The 21,832-nt window shown below is 57.2% G+C and overlaps 3 protein-coding genes across 12 annotated transcripts; 1 reads left to right on the forward strand and 2 right to left on the reverse strand.

Moving 5' to 3' along the window:
• Positions 1-40: 40 nt before the first annotated feature.
• On the reverse strand, positions 41-12,126 carry APBA3 (amyloid beta precursor protein binding family A member 3). Of its 8 annotated transcripts, XM_001136296.8 has the most exons (13): positions 11,773-12,126; positions 11,369-11,426; positions 10,756-11,074; positions 8,881-9,493; positions 8,753-8,792; positions 3,352-3,497; positions 3,176-3,262; positions 2,922-3,083; positions 1,980-2,150; positions 1,668-1,880; positions 598-717; positions 354-494; positions 41-262 (listed from the first exon to the last, which is right to left on the reverse strand). In XM_001136296.8, the coding sequence occupies exons 4-13, from the start codon at positions 9,454-9,456 to the stop codon at positions 191-193; spliced, it is 1,728 nt and encodes a 575-aa protein (XP_001136296.1). In that variant the 5' UTR covers positions 9,457-9,493; positions 10,756-11,074; positions 11,369-11,426; positions 11,773-12,126; the 3' UTR covers positions 41-190. The 8 variants fall into 8 exon arrangements, with proteins under 8 accessions (XP_001136296.1, XP_009432644.1, XP_009432643.1 ...); XM_009434369.5 differs by lacking the exon at positions 598-717; XM_009434368.5 differs by lacking the exons at positions 11,369-11,426; positions 11,773-12,126 and having other exon boundaries at positions 10,710-10,843.
• MRPL54 (mitochondrial ribosomal protein L54) lies at positions 10,974-16,593 on the forward strand. 2 transcript variants are annotated; one of them, XM_063800463.1, is made up of 4 exons: positions 10,974-11,086; positions 11,613-12,033; positions 14,385-14,550; positions 16,289-16,593. In XM_063800463.1, exons 2-4 carry the CDS (start codon positions 11,781-11,783, stop codon positions 16,419-16,421), a joined length of 552 nt encoding a protein of 183 aa, XP_063656533.1. In that variant the 5' UTR covers positions 10,974-11,086; positions 11,613-11,780; the 3' UTR covers positions 16,422-16,593. The 2 variants fall into 2 exon arrangements, with proteins under 2 accessions (XP_063656533.1, XP_001135765.1); XM_001135765.7 differs by lacking the exon at positions 10,974-11,086 and having other exon boundaries at positions 11,899-12,033.
• Positions 16,594-18,112: 1,519 nt separating this feature from the next.
• Positions 18,113-21,266, reverse strand: RAX2 (retina and anterior neural fold homeobox 2). Of its 2 annotated transcripts, XM_009434361.5 has the most exons (3): positions 21,188-21,266; positions 20,551-20,775; positions 18,113-19,983 (listed from the first exon to the last, which is right to left on the reverse strand). In XM_009434361.5, the coding sequence occupies exons 2-3, from the start codon at positions 20,764-20,766 to the stop codon at positions 19,645-19,647; spliced, it is 555 nt and encodes a 184-aa protein (XP_009432636.1). In that variant the 5' UTR covers positions 20,767-20,775; positions 21,188-21,266; the 3' UTR covers positions 18,113-19,644. The 2 variants fall into 2 exon arrangements, with proteins under 2 accessions (XP_009432636.1, NP_001074956.1); NM_001081487.1 differs by lacking the exon at positions 21,188-21,266 and having other exon boundaries at positions 19,645-19,983; positions 20,551-20,766.
• Between the last annotated feature and the right edge of the window lie 566 nt (positions 21,267-21,832).

The raw sequence follows: 21,832 nt of genomic DNA on the forward strand, positions 1-21,832 counted from the left end.
AAGGACAAGGTCCTCGGTCCTGTAGACCCTGATCCGAGACTTTGCCAACTGCATAAGCTTTTACTGTTTTTATATTAGGAAATCATACAGGACCAAGAACCGCTGGGGTCCTGGCCAGCCAGGGCAGGCCCAGGATGGGGCTCCGGGGCCATGGAGGCGAAGGCACAGTGGCAGGCAAGGGACGAGGTGGTCACAGGTACACGGGCTGCTCCTGGCCTGTAAGGAGGCGGTATGTGGCAGCTGGCATCGTCTTGATATGCACCTGGGAAGCGGAGGTGGAACGGGGCTCAGGGCAGGCCTGGGCTCGTGGGGGACGTGGGGGCGCCCCTGGCCACCACCCATCACCCGCACACCTCGCCATAGGCCTCGGTGAGCAGCTCGATGATGCGGGCGTGTGGCGTGGCCACCACACTCTGCCCATTGATCTCAATGATGCGGTGGCCGACGCGGATGCCCCCACGCTCGGCGATGCCACCACGGAGGAGGCTGCAGATCTGGGGGAGAAAAGAGGGGGACGGGAAAGAGGTGGGGGCTGCTCAGGGGCCGTGCTCAGGGCCGCCCTACCCCCCGACCCCGGGGCCAGGGGCCGGGCCTCACGATGCCGTCCTCCACGCAGAAGCCCAGCTGCTCGCGGGCGTGGGGCCGGTGGATGATGGCGGTGGTGACGGGAGGGCAGTGGACGATGCTGAGTGTCACCGACGTCTGTGACTTCGTCTCCTGTGGGGCAGGGGCCGTTGGCCTCACTCAGCTGCCGGACAGCCTGGCAGGTTCTAGCCCCCTCTGGGCCTCAGTTTACCCTCTCATAAACCAGAGACCTGGAGTCCAGGGGCTCAATTCTGGAAGACCCCCTCAGATGTGATAGAGAACAGACTCGGGCCCGGTGGGCATGGGGTCGAAGCTGTCTGACCCAAGCCATATCGCTTCCTTATGGCCAAAAGCCAAGCCAACAGCCGGGCTCTCCAGGCAGGCTGCAAACATCTGTAAGAGGCTGCACGGACTGTGGCCTCATTCCTCTGACAGGGGCAGGTCCCTCCCTATCTCTGGGCCTCAGTTTCCCCATCTGAGCAACAAAGGTTGAGACTCAAAAACATGGCCAGGTGCAGTGGCTCACACCTGTAATCCCAGCACTGTGGGAGGCCGAGGCAGGTGGATCACTTGAGGCCAGGAGCTCAAGACCAGCCTGGCCAACATAGTGAGACTCCATCTCTACAAAAAATAAAACAATAAACTGGGCGTGGTGGTGCACACCTGTGGTCCCAGCTACTCGGGAGGCTGAGGAAGGAGATTTGCTTGAGCCCAGAAGGTCAAGGCTGCAATGAGCCAGGTGCATCGCTGCACTCCAGCCTGGGCAAGAGTGAGACCTTGTCTCAAACAAACAACCCCCCCCAGAAATTAGCTGTTTCTTGTTAGAGAGAGAGAGTGGCCCAGCCCTGGAGCTGGGCCACCCGCATTTCCATCCTGGCTCTGGTACTAGGGAGGTGCCCTGGACAAGTGGTCTCCCTTCTCCAGGCCTCAGTTTCCCCAAGGGCACACCAGTGGGCAGGACTTAAAAGTTCGACTTTATCCCTCCTGGCTGGGCTGGAGAGACCTGGCCAGGGAGGAGACCTCTCTGGGACTCAGCTCCCCTTCCTGGGAGTGTGGGGGCCCTGCCACACCGGGAAACTCACGCGGACAGCGGCCTGGCACGCAGCCAGGGGCAGCCCCACCAGGCTGGTCCCGTTGATGGCGGTCAGGCGGTCCCCGATGCTGAGGGCCCCCGAGCGCTCAGCAGGCCCCCCGTGCAGCAGGTTGGCGATGACGGCTGTGGGCAGCAGGGAGCCCCAGCCCGACTCCACCAGGGCCACGCCCAGGCCCTCCCCTCGCCGCTTCTCGAGGTGCACCTGGGACACACAGGGGGCGTGGAGGCTGCTCGGCAGGGCCCGGTGCAGGTGCACGGGTGTGGGGGGCACCAGGTGGGGGCTGCCCAGCACCTCACTCACCTCCCGGCAGTTGTCACTGTTGGAGAAGTGGTCCAGGTCCCCATTATGGAGGTGGCCGGCGCCTGGGCTCGGGTGTGCGCCCACCTGGCTGGGGTCAATACCACTTTCCCGTAGGAACTGGCTGTAGGCGGCGGCGAAGGCCTGGCCAATGGCCTGGGCGATGAGCTGGGCCTGCGGGGAGGGGCGGCGCGTCCCTGGGGTGTCCCACCCACCTCCTCCAGGTCCCCAAAGTCCCCAGGGTCCTCAGAGCTGAGCCCTCCTGTCCCCACCTGGGGTGAGAGTCCCAGGACATAGCCTTCTGCCCTGGGGCTTTGGGGGAGGTGGAGAGACAGCTGCATCTTGGGGAATCTACGGGGAGAAGGAAGGGGAGGGGCAGCCCTGGGCTGGGGGGACGATGAGGGAGGCAGCTCCCTGCGCATGGGCTGTGGGAAAAGCTATCAGAGACCCAGCCAGGGGGCCTGGGGCCTCATGGGTGGCAGGGACAGCCCAGGAGCGGGCAAGGTTTCGGGGAGTCGGCCGAGAGTCTTGGAGTCTTATAGGAGGCTGGACGCGGTGGCTCACGCCTGTAATTGCAGCGCTTTGGGAGGCTGAGGTGGGTGGATCGCTTGAGCCCAGGAGTTTGAGACTGTGTTCACCTGGGCAACAGAGCGAGACCGTGTCTCTATAAAAAATACAAAAATTAGCCAGGCATGGTGGTACCCCCGTGGTCCCAGCTACTAGAGAGGCTGAAGTGGGAGGATCGCTTGAGCCTGGAAGGTTGAGGCTGCAGTGAACTATGATTGCACCACTGCACTCCAGCCTGGGTGACAGGAGACCTTGTCCCAAAAAAAGAATTAAAAAATAAGCTTATGGGAGGGAGGTTAAATGCACGGCCCACTGAGGGAGGCGACAGTTGCAGTGAGGAGGGCCTCAGGACGGTGGCCCCGCGCCCTGGCTGCTCACGTCCTCCGCGTAGAATACGTGGCAGAGCATCTTGTAGAGGCGGCGGCCGTGGTCCTGGGGTGCCGGCCTCCGTGCCAGCCGCCGCCGCGCCATCAGCACCAGCACGCAGCCGATGTCGGCTGTGTAGGAGATGGTATGCAGGGCGTGGTCCATCATGGCCTCCTGGGGCGGGAGAGGCAGCCTGGGTGGGTTGGGGGGCCGTGCCAGGCTCGATCACCCCACCCGCATCCCTGGGGCAGGTCCCTGCCCCGTACCTGGGAGTCCGCTGTCAAGACCTTGATCCTCTTGGTGGAGACGAACAGGTCCACCTCCGTCATGGGCTGGGTCTCCCCATCGGGGGCCTGTGGGTGGCGGCGTGGGAGGTGGAGGCCCCTACAGACCCAGCCTGCAGCCCACCCGCCTGCCCGCCCGGCCCCGGCCGCCCCCTCACCTTGACGCGGTCCATGGCCTCCCGGGCCTGGGCCATGCGCGTGCTGGTGGGCGGGTTCCGTTCCGACACCAGCTGGGTGGACCCCAGGTACCTGGCCCCAAATATGACACCGTCCAGGAGGTCTTCATGGTCACAGGGACCGGGCACTGAGGGCGACAGCGGAGAGGGTCGGCCCTCAGGGGCCCACTCCCACAGGCTCTGCCCCAGGGCTGCGCTCTCCGAGATGGCCGGGAGACACCGTGTTCTAGCTGGTGGCTTAGCACTCTCCAGCCAGGAAGCACAGCCCACTGTTCTAGAACCATCCAAGCAGCCTGGCCCTCACAGGTCTAGAACCTTCTGTCCATCCCTCAAGGACTCGCAGGTGGGAAACCAGTGAGTCCAGGCCATGGCTGGATTCAAAGCCAGATCTAGCACCCACAGATACCTTCACCCCGTGTCCCCAGAATTCCATGATCGGGCCGGAACCAGACAGTCCCACTCCTGCTTTTTTTTTTTTGAGACACGGTCTCGCTCTGTCGCCCATGCTGGAGCTCGGTGGTGTGATCTCAGCTCACTGCAACCTCCGCTTCCTGGGTTCAAACGATTCTCCTGCCTCAGTCTCATGAGTAGCTGGGATTACAGGCGCCCACCACCATGCCTGGCTAGTTTTTGTATTTTTAGTAGAGACGGGGTTTCACCATGTTGGCCAGGCTGGTCTCAAACTCCCGACCTCAAGTGATCCACCCGCCTTGGCCTCCTAAAGTACTGGGATGACAGGCGTGAGCCACAGCGCTCCACCCCCCACTCCAATTTCGAAACCTCCACAACATTCTAGAACCACAGTGGACCCCTGCTTCTTGGTTCTGGAATTCCCTCCATCAATCTAGAACGGGCCAGCTCTGCTCACTGTTCTAGAACCGTCTGCAGTCAGCCCAGGATAGCAGGCAGCTCTGTTCCCGGGTTGTAGAACCACTCAGAATAGAGACAGACCCGGCTGCCTGTCTAAAATTCCCATGCTCTCCAGAACCCCAGCTGGTTCTGACCCTTGATTCCAGAACTCTCTGACAGGTCTCATAGCAATTCTGTCAGGAGTTCTAGAAACTTATTATCACTCTAGAATCCAACTTCTCTGCTCCGTGATTCCAGAACATCTTAATCACAATCGCGTCAGGCAGCTCTTCCTGTGGTTCTAGAATCTCCTTCAGTAGTTCACACCTTTGGCTACACTAGGGATTCTAAGAATTACCTGACCAGTCCAGGAACAAACAATTCTGTTCCAGGAGAATTCTAGACAGTTCCAGAATACTCCCAACCCAGCCCAGAACTACACAAAGCTTTACTCCTGGCTGGGTGTGGTGGCTCACATCTGTAACGCCAGCACTTTGGGAGGCCGGGGGGGGGGGGGGTGGATCACCTGAGGTCAGGAGTTCGAGACCTGCCTGGCCAACATGGCGAAACCCCGTCTCTACTAAAAATACAAAATTAGCTGGGCGTGGTGGCGCATGCCTGTAATCCCAGCTACTTGAAAGCTGAGGCGGGAGAATCACTTGAACCCAGGAGGTGGAGGTTGCAGTGAGCCGAGAGAGATCGCACCACTGCACACCAGCCTGGGTGACAGAGCAAGATTCCGTCTCCAAAAACAAAAAGGAAAAAAAAAAAAAAAGCTTTACTCCCATGGTTCTAGAATTCCCTGAGCTACCCAGAGCCAGACAGCTCTGCCAGTGGCCCTAGAACATTCTCACCAGTAACTACGGCTCTTTGGTTTAGAACCACGGGTGTAGGGCCCCGTTCTGGACACCCCTAAGTGAAATTCACCCTACACCACAGTCGGTTCTGCCCACTGTCCTTCATGATCTCAGCATTCTGGAACAATAGCTCCACTCTGGGGGTTCTAGAGAGATACGCCATTCACTGTGGTAGCCACCAGGCACATGTATCTATCACAGACTTGAAATGTGGCTCGACTGAATAGAGATGTAAATAGAAAATACACACTAGATATTGAAGATTTAGTATGAAAAAAAGTAATTTAAGGCCAGGCATGGTGGTTCACGCCTGTAATCCCAGCACTTTGGGAGGCAGAGGCGGGCGGAGCACCTGAGGTCAGGAGTTTGAGACCAGCCTGGCCAACATGGTGAAACCCCGTCTCTACTAAAAATACCAAAATTAGCTGGGCATGGTGGCAGGCGCCTGTAATCCCAGCCACTCGGGAGGCTAAGGAAGGAGAATCACTTGAACCCAGGAGGCAGAGGTTGCAGTGAGCCAAGATTGCGCCATTGCACTCCAGCCTGGGCAACAAGGTGAGACTGTGTCTCAAAAAAATAAAAAAGTAAATTAAAAATATTGATTGTATGTTGAAATAGTATTTTAAATATGTTAGCTTAATTAAAATGTTATTAAAGTTAATTTCTTAGCCAGGTATGGTGGCGCATGCCTATAGTTCCAGTTACTCAGGAGGCTGAGGCGAGAGAATCGCTTGAAGCTGGGAGGCGGAGGTTGAGGTGAGCTGAGATCGTGCCACTGCACTGCAGCCTGGGCGACAGAGCGAGACTCCGTCTCAGTTTAAAAAAAAAAAAAGTTATTTCACCTGTTTTTAATTTTTTAATGTGGATAACTACAAAATTTTAAATCACATATGGCTCACGTTGTATTTCTATTGTAGTTCCATCTAGAACTTTCTGATTACACTATAATTGGACAGCTCTGCCCAGGGTTCTAGAACACCAGATAACTATTCCCTCCATGGTTCTAGAATTCTCCAGTCTGAGTAGAACCAGATGCCTCTGTTCACCGATTCTGAGCATTCTCATCAGCCCAGATTCCTTTACCCTAGAAACAGACAAAATGCCAAGCCCTGGAACTCCCTAGGTGTCACAGCTCTGCTCGATTCTAGAACCTTCTTAGAGCTATAGGTTCAAACCAGTTTTTCTCTCTGCAACCACAGAACTGTTTTTTTTTTCTTTTTTTTGAGACACGGTCTCACTGTCACCCAGGCTGGAGTGCAGTGGCACAATCTTAGCTCACTGCAGCCTCAAGTGATCCTCCCACCTCAGCCTCCCAGGTAGCTGGGATTACAGACCCATGCCACGTGCCTGGCTAATTTTGGGGGGGGATTTTATTTTTGTGGAGACAGGGTTTTGCTGTGTGGCCCAGGCTGGTCTCGAACTCCTGGGCTCAAGCGATCCTCCCACATCAGCCTCTCAAAGTGTTGGGATTACAGATGTGAGCCACCCTTCCCGGCCAGAACTTACTATCTGACCCATATCCTTAGCGAAGTGTAGAACAGAGGCTGGCCGCGGTGGCTCACGCCTGTAATCCCAGCATTTTGGGAGGCCAAGGCGGGTGGATCACAAGGTCAGGAGTTTGAGACCAGCCTGACCAAGACGGTGAAACCCCGTCTCTACTAAAAATACAAAAATTAGCTGGGCACGGTGGCGGACGCTTGTAATCTCAGCTACTCAGGAGGCTGAAGCAGGAGAATCACTTGAACCCGGGCGGCAGAGGTTGAAGTGAGCTGAGATTGCACCACTGAAAAAAAAAGTCTAGAACATTCCAGAGGGCCAGAAATTGTTCTTCCCATGCTTTTAGGGCAGGGCTTGGCAAACATTTTCTGTAAAGGGCCAAAGAGTAAATATTTTCAGCCTTGTAGGTCACAAGGTCTCTGTTGCAGCTACTCACCTCTGCCATTCTAACAGCAGAGCAGCCATGGACAACACATGAATAACCAAGCATGATGTGTACCAATAAAACTTTATTTATGTACACTGAAATTTGTCTTTTTTTTTTTAGAGACGGAGTCTCACTCTATTGCCCAGGCTGGAGTGCAATGGCGTGATCTCAGCTCACCGCAACCTCCGCCTCCCGGATTCATGTGATTCTCCTGCCTCAGCCTCCTGAGTAGCTGGGATTACAGGTGTGCACTACCATGCCCGGCTAATTTTTGTATGTTTAGTAGAGACGGGGTTTCACCAATGTTGGCCAGGCTGGTCTCCAACTCCTGACCTTGTGATCTGCCCACCTCGGCCTCCCAAAGTGCTGGGATTATAGGCGTGAGCCACCGCGCCCAGCTTATGCACACTGAAATTTGAATTGCATTTTTTTATTTTTGAGACAGAGTCTCGCTCTGTTGCCTAGGCTGTAGTACAGTGGCGTGGGGTGATCTCAGCTCACCGCAGTCTCGACCTCCTGGGCTCAAGAACTTCTCCCGCCTCAACCTCCTGAGTAGCTGGGACTACAGGCATGCACCGCCACACCTGGCTAACTTTAAACATTTTTTGTAGAGATGGGGTCTTGCTACGTTGCCCAGGCTGGTCTCCAACTCCCAGGCTCAAGCGATCCTCCTGCCTCAGCCTCCCAAAGAGCTGGGATTACAGGTGTGAGCCACCATATCCAGCCTAGCATATCATTTTCACATGTCAAGAAATAGTATTCTTTGGCCAGGCGCGGTGGCTCACGCTTATAATCCCAGCACTTTGGGAGGCCAAGGCGGGCGGATCACAAGGTCAGGAGTTCAAGACCAGCCTGGCCAACACAGTGAAACCCCATCTCTACTAAAAATACAAAAATTAGCTGGACGTGGTGGCGAGCACCTGTAATCCCAGCTACTTGGGAGGCTGAGGCAGGAGAATCACTTGAACCCGGGAGGCGGAAGTTGCAGTGAGCCGGGATCACGCCACTGCACTCCAAGCCTGGGTGACAGACTCCGTCTCAAAAAGAAAGAAAGAAAGAAAGAAAGAAAGAAAGAAAGAAATAGTATTCTTCTTTCAATGAAAAAAAAAGTCAATTAAAAATGCAAAGGACACCCGGGCACGGTGGCTCACGCCTGTAATCTCAGTACTCTGGGAGGCTGAGGCAGGCAGATCGCTTGAGCTCAGGAGTTTGAAACCAGCTTGGGCAACATGGTGAAACCCCATCTCTACCCAAATAAATACTAAATAAAATTAGCTGGGCGTGGTGGCACGCACCTGTAGTCTCAGCTATTTGGGAAACTGAGGTGGGAGGATCGCTTGAACCTGGGAGATGGAGGTTGCAGTGAGCTGAGATCGAGCCACTGCACTCCAGCCTGGATAACAGAAGTCATCAAAAAAAGTAAACAAGCCCCAAAACGCAAAAACCATCTTTAACTCGAGACCTACGTGAGCAGGCAGTGAGTTGGGTCTGGCCCGACGACGATGATTTGCCAAGCCCGGTTCTAGAACCGAGGGCTGCCAATGGCCGGAGCTGCCCCACAGTCCCCTTCTCACTCTACCCCGTTCTCAAGGCTGGCTCTCCTCTCCCTGGCCAGCCGGAATCTGCTCGAAACCACCCTCAGAGGCTCCCGAGAACCTCGTCCTTACTGGCAAGCTGCTGCCAGGCTGGTGAGCCTGATTCTGGCTGTCTAGGGGCCTTCAGTGCCTGAGGCTAGGGTGGGCGGGACACTCACCCTCCTGGGGGGCAGGGTAGGAAGCCAGGGTCTCGGGGCTCTGGAAGAAGATAGAGGAGGGGCAGGACTGAGTCTCCCTGCTTGGTTCCAGGCAGTCCAGGATGCCTGGAGGGCGGGGCGGGCACTACCTGGGCACCAGCGGGTGGCTCTTCAGGTGTGACTAGAGGCACCGTCTCCAGCCAGGATTCCGGGGAACTGCTTGAGCTCCTGCTGCCCTCCTGCTCAGCAGAGGCCCCCTCCGCCCATTCTGGGGAGTCAGAATCCTCATCTGGGTCCTCAGGTGGCTGCAACAGTCGGGGGACAGGCTCTAGAGGCTCTTCAGGACCAGTCTGGGAAGGCGGGCATTCCTCGCAGTGCAAGAGGCCCAGCAGGTCATCCCGGCCAGCTTCGGCAGACAGGAGCCCGTGGGCATCAGCAATCTCCTGGGAGGCCAGGCCGTGGCCTGTGGCAATGTGTAGGGGACAGGGGGCTCCATCTGGGGATGGGCCCACCAGATCGCCTGGCAGAGCTTCAAACTGCTGCACCAGCTCCTGAATGCTTGACTCATCAAGTTCCATCCGACTGAGGCTGCCGGGGCCTCCTGGCACAGGGTCCCACTGGCTGTCAGGGGTGAGGTCCTCCGAGGGCACAAGAATGTCCCTGGGCCCCTCCAAGTCCATGGCTGGAGGCCCCAAAGGGGATCGGGAAATTGTGGGGAAGTCCATGCCTGGACTCCAGGCTTAGGCCGGCATCTTCAGGCAGCTGAAAGAGAGAGAGTCAGCACTGAGGTTTCGCCCGGGTACAGTGGCTCATGCCTGTAATCCCAGAATTTTGGGAGGCCCAGAAGGGCTGACTGAACCCAGGAGTTCAAGATCAGCCTGGGCAACATAGCAAGACCCTCTCTCTACAAAAAATACAAAAAATTAAGGCCGGGCACAGTGGCTCATGCCTGTAATTCCCAGCACTTTGTGAGGCCGAGGCGGGCAGATCATGGGGTCAGGAGTTTGAGACCAGCCTGACTAACATGGTGGAATTCCGTCTCTACTAAAAATACAAAAAATTAGCCAGGTGTGGTGGCAGGCACCTGTAATCCCAGCTACTCAAGAGGCTGAGGCAGGAGAATCGCCTGAACCCGGGAGGCGGAGGTTGCAGTGAGCTGAGATCGCGCCATTGCACTCCAAGCTGGGCGACAGACGAGACTGTCTCAAAACAAAAAACAAAAAACAAAAAACAAAAAAAACTAGCTAGGGGTGATGGTGTAGGCTGTAGTCCCAGCTACTTGGGAGGCTGAGGTGGGAGGATCACCTGAGCCAGGGGAGGCAGAGGCTGCAGTGAGCCTTGATTGTGCCACTGCACTCCAGCCTGGGTGACAGAGTGAGGCCCTGTCGTAAAAAACAAAAAACAAAAAACAAACAAACCCGAAAAACAAAAAACTTGAGGTTTCCCGGGTGCCTATCCGGTGCTAGGCTCTAGCTGGGTACTGTTCATACAGGGCACATAATTTAATCCCCACTAACCCTAGCGAGGAAGTTAGGATTCCCATTTTACAGATGAAGAAACTGAGGCACAGAATGGGGAGGTGTGAGGCAGTGGCTTCCCGAGCCCCTGTGTCATCCCAGACCTCTCTCAACTAATGGAGTCTGTGCACTCCAGCCCTGGTTCTTCCAGGTCCTCCTCCCTCGAGACGCGGAACCCAGGCTGGAGACCCAGACCTCACACCCTGACTCTACCGACTGGTCAGAGGCAGGTCCCCAAGACCCCAGACCCAAGACCCCAGTCCCATGACCTCAACCCCCAATACCTCCATCCAGAACTTTAGACCCAGGACCCTGGACTTAATACCAGAGACCCAAGACGCCATAAGGCGGACCCCAGTCTCCAAATCTCCAATGCTACCCCAAGATCGACTCCAGACTCAGACCCCGACTTCAGGACCCAGCCCCAAGCCCAGACCCTAGTCCGCCCTCAGACCGAAGACCTCAAGCGCCGATTCAGACCGCGCTCTGCACCTCGAGGACACTCACTTCCCAAATCGAGGCCGCCTCAGCCCCGCGCAGCCTCCAGGACCCCGCTCCCCACGGACGGCCCCGACATAGCCCGGGCCGGGCCCCCAGAAGGCGCAGCTCGGGGATTCCCGGTCCCGGCGCCTGCTCCTCTATCCGCGCAGCGCCCTGGCCCACTGAGCATGCGCGGCCTCGCGAGGCCTGCTGGGAAATGTAGTTCTCCCACCCAGCCTCGCCACGCGGGGGCGCTGGGACAACTGCAGGTGTTGGAGGGGAGTTCGAATCCCAGACTTCCCGGCCCGCAGACTGCCTCGGCTGGCGCCAGGACCTGTTTGTTCTCCTGCAAAATAGGGTTAATAATCACTGCCTGGCTCTGGGGGCTGTGTTCATTATTCCAAAGGATGGCAGATGGGGAGAAGTGGGGTTGGGAAATATTAAAGAAGTGTGAGAGGTGGTTTCCTTGGGACCTTGAGGCACCGGAAGCGTCGTGGAGACCCTGTTAAAGACGGACTTCCGGTTTCGCTCACAGTAGGGAGACACATAGGTGCACCATGGATTTGGGGTCGGCCTGGGAACTTTACCTCCCTGAGAACTCAGTTTCCTCATTATAAGCTGGGGAAAAAATAGTACCTACCTCTTAATTGTGAGGATTAAATTAGATCAAGCGGGTTAAGGATTTAGCAGGAGTAGAGCTGGAAAAGAATATATAAAATATATGTTATTAATTTATATATTATATATAAAACATACTATATATGTATTATATATGTTATATATAATGTTAAAAATATAATGTTATAAAAATTAACAGTGATTAGACTCCAGCCCTACTGGAGTATATTAGACTCATTGTTAATCTTCTTTTTTTAACTTTAAAGCTTTGAATAATTACTCATTGGATGGAATCAGGAACATATAAAGTGTGATATTTTTAGTAAATGTTATGTAATTGAAGAAGGGCAAGAAGTCAATGAAATATCCCTTGAACGCCTCCTCCTATAGTAACTGTGTATGTCTACAAAAGTCTGAAGAAATCACCATAGATTATGAAAGCTTGGGAGACCGCATTTCCCAGACACCTCCACAGGGCCTACACTTCCACGGGGCCTACAACTCCCAAACACCCTTGGGCCACTGACGTCTTCCGGAAACGTGCACTTGCAAGCTGCCCGCAATACGTCATGGCGACCAAACGCCTTTTCGGGGCTACCCGGACGTGGGCCGGCTGGGGGGCCTGGGAGCTCCTAAACCCCGCCACTTCCGGAAGACTCCTGGCCCGGGATTATGCCAAGAAGCCAGGTGAGCTGGGTTAAGAGGAACCAAATGGGGACGGTGGGTGCACTGAGGAATTGACAGTGCGCAGGCGGTGGTTGGGGAGGTGGTGCTAGAACTGATGCGCAAGCGCAGAGAGGCGGATGCCAGGCTGTATGCGCAGGCGCAGTTTGAGGGACCCAGCGCCGCTTGGAGCTCGGGCGTCTGGCTCGGAGATACTGTAGCGATTGGACCCAGGGCGCAGGCGCCAGCTTGGGGCGGAGCGGCCTGGGAGGAGGATGTGGTTACGTGGAGCCCACGCGTTTCACTGCGCAGGCGCGGGTTGGAAGGGATTTGAAGGGAGTCTGGGGAGGTCGTGAACTTGGGTTCCAGTTCTGTTTCTCTGCCTGCCTCCAAATCGCTGGGTAACCTTGGCCAAGACGTTACCAAACATTCAAAGAAATTATGGAGCCCGTTTAATTGGCCACTTCAGCAAGAACAAAACAAGGTTATTAAGGTTTAGCTGGATACAGCCTTGCCTCATCTCCTTTGTTGAAAGGGGGAAATTGTCCAATGTTCGGCCTTAAAGACAGACACATAGCAGACAAAATATAACTTGAATGACTTGGTCATTCCAAGCATCGGTGTTACTTAATGCTATGTCCAAATCCCACTTAAAGTTACTTAATGCTGTGTCCAAATCCCACTTAAAGTGATTTCGAGGCCAGGCACGATGGCTCACACCTTTATTCCCGGCACTTTGGGAAGCCAAGGAGGGAGGATCGATTGCTTGAACCCAGGAGTTCGAGACCAGCCTGGGCAACATAGCAGGACCCTGTTTGTATAAAAAAAAAAAAAAAATTGCCTGGCACGGTAGCTCACGCCTGTAATCCCAGCACTTTGGGAGGCTGATGCAGGTGGATCACAAGGTCAGGAATTCCAGATCAGCCTGACCAACATGGTGAAACCCTAGCTCTACTAAAAATACAAAAATTAGTGGGGCGTGGTGGCACATGTCTGTAATCCCAGCTACTCAGGAGGCTGAGGCAGGAGAACTGCTTGAACCCAGGAGGCAGAGGTTGCAGTGAGCCGAGATCACGCCACTGCACTCCAGCCTGGGCGACACAGTGAGACTCTGTCTCAAAATAAATAAATAAATAAATAAAAATAAAAATAAGCGGGGCATGGTGGCTCACAACTGTGATCTCAGCTACTTGGGAGGCTGAGGCAGAAGGATCACTTGAGCCTGGGAGTTTGAGGCTGCAGTGAGCCATGATTGCGCCCCTGCCCTCCAGCCTGGGCTTTTATTTTTTATTTTTTTATTTTCTTCAGACGGAGTCTCGCTCTGTCGCCCAGGCTGGAGTGTGCAGTGGCGCAATCTTGGCTCACTGCAAGCTCCGCCTCCTGGGTTCACGCCATTCTCCTGCCTCAGCCTCTCAAGTAGCTGGGACCACAGGTGCCCACCACCATGCCCGGCTAATTTTTTTGTATTTTTAGTAGAGACGGAATTTCACCATGTTAGCCAGGATGGTCTCAACCTCCTGACCTCGTGATCCGCCCGCCTTGGCCTCCCAAAGAGCTGGGATTACAGGCATGAGCCACCGCGCCCGGCCGGGCTGTCTTTATTTTTTAATTTTTTAGATTTTTTATTTTTTTGAGATGGAATCTTGCTCTGTAACCTAGGCTGGAGTGCAGCGATGCGATCTCGGCTCACTGCAACCTCCGCCTCCCGGGTTCACGTGATTCTCCTGCCTCAGCCTCCCGAGTAGCTGGGATCACAGGCATACGCCACCATGCCCAGCTAATTTTTTTTTTTTTTTTGTATTTTTAGTAGAGACAAGTTTTCACCATGTTGGCCAGGCTGGTCTTAAACTCACCTGACCTCAGGTGATCTGCCCACCTCGGCCTCCCAGAGTGCTGGGATTACAGGCATGAGCCACTATGCCTGGCTGAGACCCTGTCTTTAAAAAAAAGTTTTGAGTGGCCGGGCATGGTGGCTCACGCCTGTAATCCCAACACTTTGGGAGGCCAAGGTGGGCAGATCACGAGGTCAGGAGATCGAGACCATCCTGGCTAACATGGTGAAACCCCATCTCTACTAAAACTGCAAAAAAATTAGCCAGGCGTGGTGGTGGGCACCTGTAGTCCCAGCCACTGGGGAGGCTGAGGCAGGAGAATGGCTTGAACCCGGGAGGCGGAGCTTGCAGTGAGCTGAGACTGTGCCACTGCACTCCACCTGGGCAACAGAGCGAGACTCCATCTCAAAAAAAAAAAAAAAACTTTTGAGTGTAGCAGAGTCCAGCCAGGGGCAGAGGCCACCTGAGACAGGGTTCTGTGAGGGAAGTTTGGCTTCCAGGGGAGGGGCTGGGCTGAAATGACTCTCCCTCTCCTCTCCCCAGTTATGAAGGGGGCCAAATCGGGAAAAGGTGCAGTGACCAGTGAGGCCCTCAAGGACCCCGACGTATGCACAGATCCTGTCCGGCTCACCACATATGCCATGGGCGTCAACATCTACAAGGAAGGGCAGGATGTACCCCTGAAACCGGATGCTGAGTACCCTGAATGGTGAGTAGGCCAGGCTGTGTCATCCTGCAATGACTATTCCTTCCTCCGCTCCAGGAGGACCCCTTCCCGGAGAGGTGGATCGCCACTCCAGCCGGAGCCTAATAGTCACACCTGCCCATCCTGGCTTCAGGGCAGGGGGCTTCAGAGCTCTGCCCATCTGTAATGGGGTGATGGGACCCATCCCTCCCTCAGAGGGCTGTGAGGAATTCATGAGATTAGAACACGTCAAGTACCTAAAACAATGCTTTTTCTTAAGCAAATACTTAAAAAAAATTTTTTTTCAGGCTGGGCGCCGTGGCTCACACCTGTAATCCCAGCACTTTGGGAGGCAAGGCGTTTGGATCACCTGAAGTCAGGAGTTCGAGACCAGCCTGGCCAACATGGTGAAACCTCGTCTCTACTAAAAATATAAAAATTAGCCGGGTGTGGTGGCACATTCCTGTAGTCCCAGTTACTTGGGAGGCTGAGGCACGAGAATTGCTTGAGCCTGGGAGGCAGAGGTTGCAGTGAGCTGAGATCACGCCATTGTACTCCAGCCTGGGCAACAGAGTGAGACTTGGTCTCAAAAAAAAAAAAAAAAATTTTTTTTTCTTCTATATGGAGTCTTGCTCTGTCAGCCAGTGTGGAATGCAGTCATGTGGTCTTGGCTCACTGCAACCTCTGCCTCCTGGGTTCAAGCGGTTCTCCTGCCTCAGCCTTCAGAGTAGCTGGGATTACAGGCATGTGCCACCATGCCTGGCTAATTTTTTTTTTTTTTTTTTGAGATGGAGTTTTGCTCTTGTCGCCCAGGCTGCAGTGCAGTGGTATGATCTCGGCTCACTGCAACATCCACCTCCCAGTGTTCAAATGATTCTCCTGCCTCAGCCTCCCGAGTAGCTGGGATTACAGGTGCCTGCCGTCACACCCAGCTAATTTTTGTATTTTTAGTAGAGACAGGGTTTCACCATGTTTGCCAGGCTAGTCTCGAACTCCTGATAACCTCGTGATCCGCCCGCCCTGGCCTCCCAAAGTGCTGGGATTACAGGCATGAGCCACCATGCCTGGCCTAATTTTGTATTTTTAGTAGAGACAGGGTTTCTCCATGTTGGCCAGCTAGCTGGGGAGGCAGACAGGAAGCAGGAAGTCAGGCAGCTGTGGTGGTGACACTTCCAGGAAGGGGGCAGGAGAATGAGGGACAGAGCTGGGGTGTTTGGCTGCTCTGGTTTGAGGTTTGGGGGACACAGAAGCCAAGACGGGAGTGGGTGGAAGGGGCTTTCCAGGCAGTGGGCACAGCCTGTGCAAAGGCCCCGGGGCAGGACCGTACCTGGTGTGCTGGAGGGACAGCGGGGAGGCCTGTGTGGCTGGAGCACAGTGAGGAGGGCGAGAGAGGGGGAGGCGAGGGCAGGACCTGTGGGCTGCAGGAAGGGTTCTGCTGTGGCCCCAAGCTGATCTGAAGGCTGGGGAGGGTCAGGAAGGCTGAGCAAGTGGGGGCAGGTGGCATGATGTGGACAGTGCTAGGAGGCAGGAGAGGGCTTGGCGTGTGCCAGCCTCAGATGTGCCATTGGGATGGGGTTGGCTCCATTGCTGCATGGCCAGGGACCCACCCAGCCCAGGGTCGGGGAGGGACCACCCTGAGATCATGCAGCCAACCGGTGGGCCTGGCACCCAGCCCCGTCGCCGCCTCTGCCCGAGGTGCCCAGGACACCAGGGAGCCCAGGGGTCACCGTGTAACTCTGATTCCTGCCTGCACCCCCGTCAGGCTGTTCGAGATGAACTTGGGTCCCCCAAAGACCCTGGAGGAACTGGACCCCGAGAGCCGGGAGTACTGGCGGCTGCTGCGGAAACAAAACATCTGGCGCCACAACCGGCTGAGCAAGAACAAGAGGTTGTAGCATGGTGGGCCCGGCATCGCTGACCCCCACGCCGAGGACTTGCCGTTTTCCCGGAGGACGTGGACTTTTGTGAGACAAGAGGTGGCTCCCCAGCCTGGGTTTCCATGTGACCCCACAGTGGGGCTGGACCAGGGCCCTGGAGGCCAATAAAGACCTTTCTGGGTAGACCCTATTTCCCCTTGGTATTGTCTGGTGTCGGCCTGGCGGGAAGTGGGTCCCTCAGACCCCAGGGATCCCAGCCTCCACCCCAGCCAGTGGTGGGCCGTCTGCAGGTCCCCTGTGCCTCTGGCCCTTGGTGGGCTTCTCTCCCCAACTCCTGGAATTCCTGACACTGCTCACGAGGCCCCGGCCCCAAATCTCAAGTTGCTGGGTGAGGGGGTTGTCCTAGCTAAGCCACTCTTGGTTGCAAGGGACTCAAACCTAACTCAAGCCATCAGAGTCAGAAAAGAGGCTTTATGAGCTTCAAGAAAGGAGATGTCCGGAGCAGGTAGTGGTGTGGCTTCAGGTGTGGCTGGATCCAGGTGCTTCGGTATTCAGACCCAAGGCTCTCTCCATCTCAGGGTCCTTGGATCCCCCAGGGGCTGGCACTCATGGGCAGGGTAGCCCGAGGGCTCCTGGCCGACGTCCCCACCAGCGCAGCAAGTAGAATCAGAGGGAAGGGACTGCCCCTTCCTTCCTGCCGCAGTCACAGCGTGGTCCTCACTGGCCTATCCCTGGAGCCCAGGGGCTTGGGCCTTCCTTCCCCACCCCCCAAGTCCTCTGTCCACTCCACTGGAGCCCAGGTCTCAACCTCCGCCCCCAGTCCACCCTCTGGAGTCAGCTTTCGGCACCCTGACCCTGACCCAGGGTCTGACCGAGGACTGGCCTCCCTGCAGTCCCAACAACTCCTGCCCTGCCTGGCTGTGATGGGCGGGATCGCGAGGGCTGGAGTCCACCAGATTGGAGGAGGCTGAGGGTGACACGTAGTTAGGGAGTGATGGGGCCTCTTGCTGGGGGTAGATCACCTCATGGACCCCACGTCCTGCAGAACCCCCAAGGGTCATGCCCTCGGCCCCACCCTTGCCACAGCAGCCCCACCCATGCCTAGGTGGGTGCCCTGGGGGATTTGGACTGGGCTCACCCACCCTCCGGCTTCCTCTGTCCACAAGCTGGATGGGCGGGGCGGGGCCCGTCTCAGGGAAACCGTAACCTTCATCCTCTTAGGGGACTCTGGAGCGGAGCGGATTACTGCGCACCTGCTGTCCCCGGCGGCCTCCCTGGGCAGGCGGGGGTGTGAGCGCGCCTTCTCTCGCGCTCACCGCAGGTGGTGCCAGCCGTTCCCACCCTCCTGTTGTTCCCCAAGGTTCTGAGGGTAAAAATCAAAGTTATAACAGCCACTGGCCCTGCCTGGCCTCCCCATCACCTCCCTCCTCCCCCTCCTCACTCTGCTCCAGCCGCATGGGCCTCCGCATGGGCCTCCTCGCTATTCTTTCAAAGCACTAGGCGTGGTCCTGCCCCAGGGCCTTTGCACAGCCTGTGCCTCTGCCCAGCTCCCTCCTCCCCTAGACATTCTCCCTCCCGCCCCCGGTCTCTACCTTCACGCCAGCCTCCCCTCCTCCAGAACTCCCTATTAAAATTGCAGCCCCTGCCACACTCCACATCTGACTTTCCTGGGTTTTTTTTCTCCCTATCACTTATCACTGTCTGAAGTCTTTTGTTTTAGATTTGTTTTTTATTTGTTTTGAGTCAGGGTCTGGCTCTGTTGCACAGGCTGGAGTGCAGCGGTGTGATCACAGCTCCCTGCAGCCTCAACCTTCTGGGCTCAAGTGATCCTCTTGCCTCAGCTTCTTGGGTAGCTGGGATGACAGGTGTGCACCACTACACCCGGCACATTTTAAAAACGTTTGTGGAGATGGGGTCTTGCTGTGTCACCCAGGCAGGTCTCAAGCAATCCTCCCACCTCAGCCTCCCAAAGCACTGGGATTACAGGCATGAGCCACCGCACCTGGCCTGGTTTAGCTTTAAAAAAAAAAATCTTTCTTGTGCTTACTGCCGCGTCCCCACTGCCTGGTGTGCGGTGACATTGGGTGATGGCTGGGCGTTGGACCACAGGACTGGTGTGTGAGGTGCCGCCTAGAGATGGGGTGCCCTGGTGATCTGGGAGTGATCTGGGGAGCCCAGGCTGGAGACGGGGAGGGTAGCTACTGCAGCTCCTGCCCTGGTGCCGCACTTCTGTCTCGGAAGGTGGCGCTGGCCCAGACTGTCCCATCCCATGGCTCAGGGCCCCCTCCTGCTGCACTGGGCCAGCCGTGCTTGCCAGTCCCAGCGGGTTCTCGGCCCCGCGACAGCCTCCTTGCTCAGAGCTCTTGAGCGATGCGACTGGGTTGGACAGAGCAGATGCTGGCCATGCCTCCACTGGGGACATGCACAGGGCCTGGGGTCTGTGGGGACGTGAGGAACGGGCTGACGATGACGACACACCCAGCATCAGCCCGCCTCCACCTGGAGGCCCACCAGCACCTGGCCCGGGACCCACCCTCTCTCCAGAACCTGTCGCTGTGCCCCGGACGGTAGGACCGGTGATGGGTCTGAAAGGCAGCTCCATCCACTCCTGGCCGTGCGACTTTGGGGACCTGGCTTCCTGCCTAAGCCCCGGTTTCCCTCTCTGTAGAATGGGCTGACAGCTGTGCCCGAGGTCCAGGGCACAACGGAGAGGGGAGCGCTCACATGGCGAGCACACGGTGAGAGGAGACCAGGCTCGCGGGAGCTGCTGCTATTTGTTATTTCCAGGGGACTGGGAGCCTGGAGAGTGGGCAGCTCTGCTGATGGGGATTAGGAGAAGCAGAGAGATTTACACTCATCTTACAGAGTCAGCGGTCCCGCCACCCACAGCCTCGCAGCCCTCGAACCTCGGAGGCCCCCACGCCCAATTAACAGACAGGAGGCTGAGGCCCCAGGAGGGGAGGAGGTCCCCGCACCTGGCCTGAGAATACTTGGGTCACCTCCTGCCTGACACTGGGGGCCAGTCCGCTGCCAGCAGGATGGGTGGCGATGGGGTGGGAGACGGGATGGGGGCAGGGAACCCAGCAGCCTGTCTCTCTGGTCCCGCTCCCCAGTGGTGGTGGCCTGGCCTGACCACAGTTGCTCCATGACCTCGGCCTAGGCCAAGGCATGGTGACTGTCACCAGGGCACGTCCCTGGTTCTCGGGTTGGGCCGAGGAGGGGGCCCGGGAGGGCGGCAGGCTCAGGCTGGCGGCCAGGCCCTGTCCATAGCCTGTGCGTGTTCCTTGGCCAGCAGCCGCAGGGACGCCTCCTCCAGGGCGAAGCCATCTGCGAAGGTGGGAGCAAAGGCATGAGGCCCGAAGGACGCTTGCAGCCCCGGGCCCGGGCCCAGGAGGCGGGGGAGGCCTGGCACGGCCGGCGGTCCAGGGCCCAACCAGGGCTCCAGGGGCAGCGACATGGCCGGGGGGCGGGCGAACGGCAGCGCTGGGGCCTCGGGGAGTCTCGGAGCTGCCACGGCACCCGAGCCTGACTCCAGCCGCTCCTGGCGGCGCCACTTGGCCCGGCGGTTCTGGAACCACACCTGGAGGGTGCGAGAGGGAAGGGGGGTTGCTGTGAGCTCAGCCGCTCCCCGCCAATCCTTGGACCCCCTCTGCACACCCCAGCCCTGGGGGTTCTGCCTCCCGTCTGACCCGACTCCCACCTGCTGCTTCGCTGTTCCGCCCCAAGAAGATGAGGATCTCCCAAGCGTTCCCTAAGCCCAGGCTCCCCTCCAACTCCTCACTCCCCTCCTTGGCCTCCCTTGGCCCTTAGCAAGTAGCCTGAGCTGCCAAACGTGGCATTCAAGGCCTTCAAAAGCGAGGTTACCCACACCATTCTCTGCCTCCTCCTTCACCCCTGGCTCAAGGGAAACGCCTCCAACTTAACCCCTCCATGTCTTTGCACACACTGTTCAGGATGCCTAGAAAAACTCCCCTTTTCCTTCCCAGCTGGCACACTCCTACTCAAATGTCAAAACCTCAGCTCCCACACCCCCTCCTCCAGGAAGCCTTCCTAGTTTCTCTTCTGCTGTTGCTCCGGGAGGGTCAGGATCTTGCTTTGCCTCCCTCCCCAGGTTGCAAAAGATGTGTGTGTTGGGGGGTGCCCTCACCTGCACGCGCACCTCAGGTAGGTGCACCTTGGCTGCCAGCTCCTCACGGCTGTACACATCCGGGTAGTGAGAGGCCTCGAACGCCCGCTCCAGCTGGTGCAGCTGGTAGGTGGTGAAGGTGGTGCGGTTCCTCCGGTGCTTCTTCTTGGGGGCCTCCTCGCCCGGCCCCAGACCCCCACCCTCGGTTGCCGGCCCCTCGCCCGGGCTCAGGAACATGGCTCCCACCTGGTGGGACGGCAGCGGGACAGATGGCGGGGAGACGGCTGGGGGGGCTACCGGCAGGGACAGGGCAGGGGAGCCCCAGGCTTGCCTCCCGGCTCCGGGGAAATCTGTTCCCTCCACTGGGGCCGGCATGCGCTCTGCATCCCCAGGCTGTCCTCCTCGGGCTTGGGGGGGGGTCTCCTGCTGTGCCTCTGTCTGCTCTTCCTTCTCTCTGTGTGTGTCACCGTCCCTGTTTTCTCTTCCCCTCTCTGTGACTGTCACGGCCTGTGTGTGTGTGTGTCGGCGGGGGGGGTCAAGGACGCCCCCCCGTCACGGAAGGCAGGATCCCTTCTCACGCCCTAAGCCCTCCACCCTGGGGGGATCTCTGCCCCCACCACCTCCTACCCAGGCCCACCAGTGCCCACCCCGCACTCACCGCCCACGGCAGCCCCTCCGTCGATTTCCACGGGACACCTGCCCCAGCGGGCCCGGCGCTGCGTCTGCTGTGGCCTGGCCCTGCCGGAGCCGAGCCAGGTCGGGGCTGCGTGGGGGAGGATTAGCTCAAGGTGATTAATTGAGGCGGCCCCTCCCACTTGGTCCTGGGCTGTTCTGAGCCAGGAGGGAGGGCAGGGTGGATGGAGGGCTGGGGCTCTAAGTGGGTGGCTGGGGGGATAGTCTTACAGGCTCCGCGGCCCCTTGCCATAAGACGGCAAGGGCCTCTCCCTCTCTGGGCCTCAGTTTCCCTGGCTGTAAAACTGCCACACTAGGACCTACCCTGGGGGGATTTCAGCTTCTCAGAGCATCGCACAGAAATTGGCATACAGGGGGCACTTAATGAATGCCCACTGTTAATATTTTTATCTGCTGGGGGCAGAAAAATGTGTCTTAGAACTCACAGATGTCAGAGGCAGTTGGGGAAGCTGAGGTCCAGAGGTGAAGGCACTGCAGTTGGCTCCTCTGGACACAAGGGGTAGGGACCCTTTTAGCTGGGTCTTGAGGTATGAATAGAAGTTCACCATTCACAGCCGGGCGCAGTGGCTCACGCCTGTAACCCCAGCACTTTGGGAGGCTGAGGCGGGCG

Source organism: Pan troglodytes, chromosome 20, assembly GCF_028858775.2.
Source record: "Pan troglodytes isolate AG18354 chromosome 20, NHGRI_mPanTro3-v2.0_pri, whole genome shotgun sequence".
Lineage (NCBI taxonomy): Eukaryota > Metazoa > Chordata > Mammalia > Primates > Hominidae > Pan > Pan troglodytes.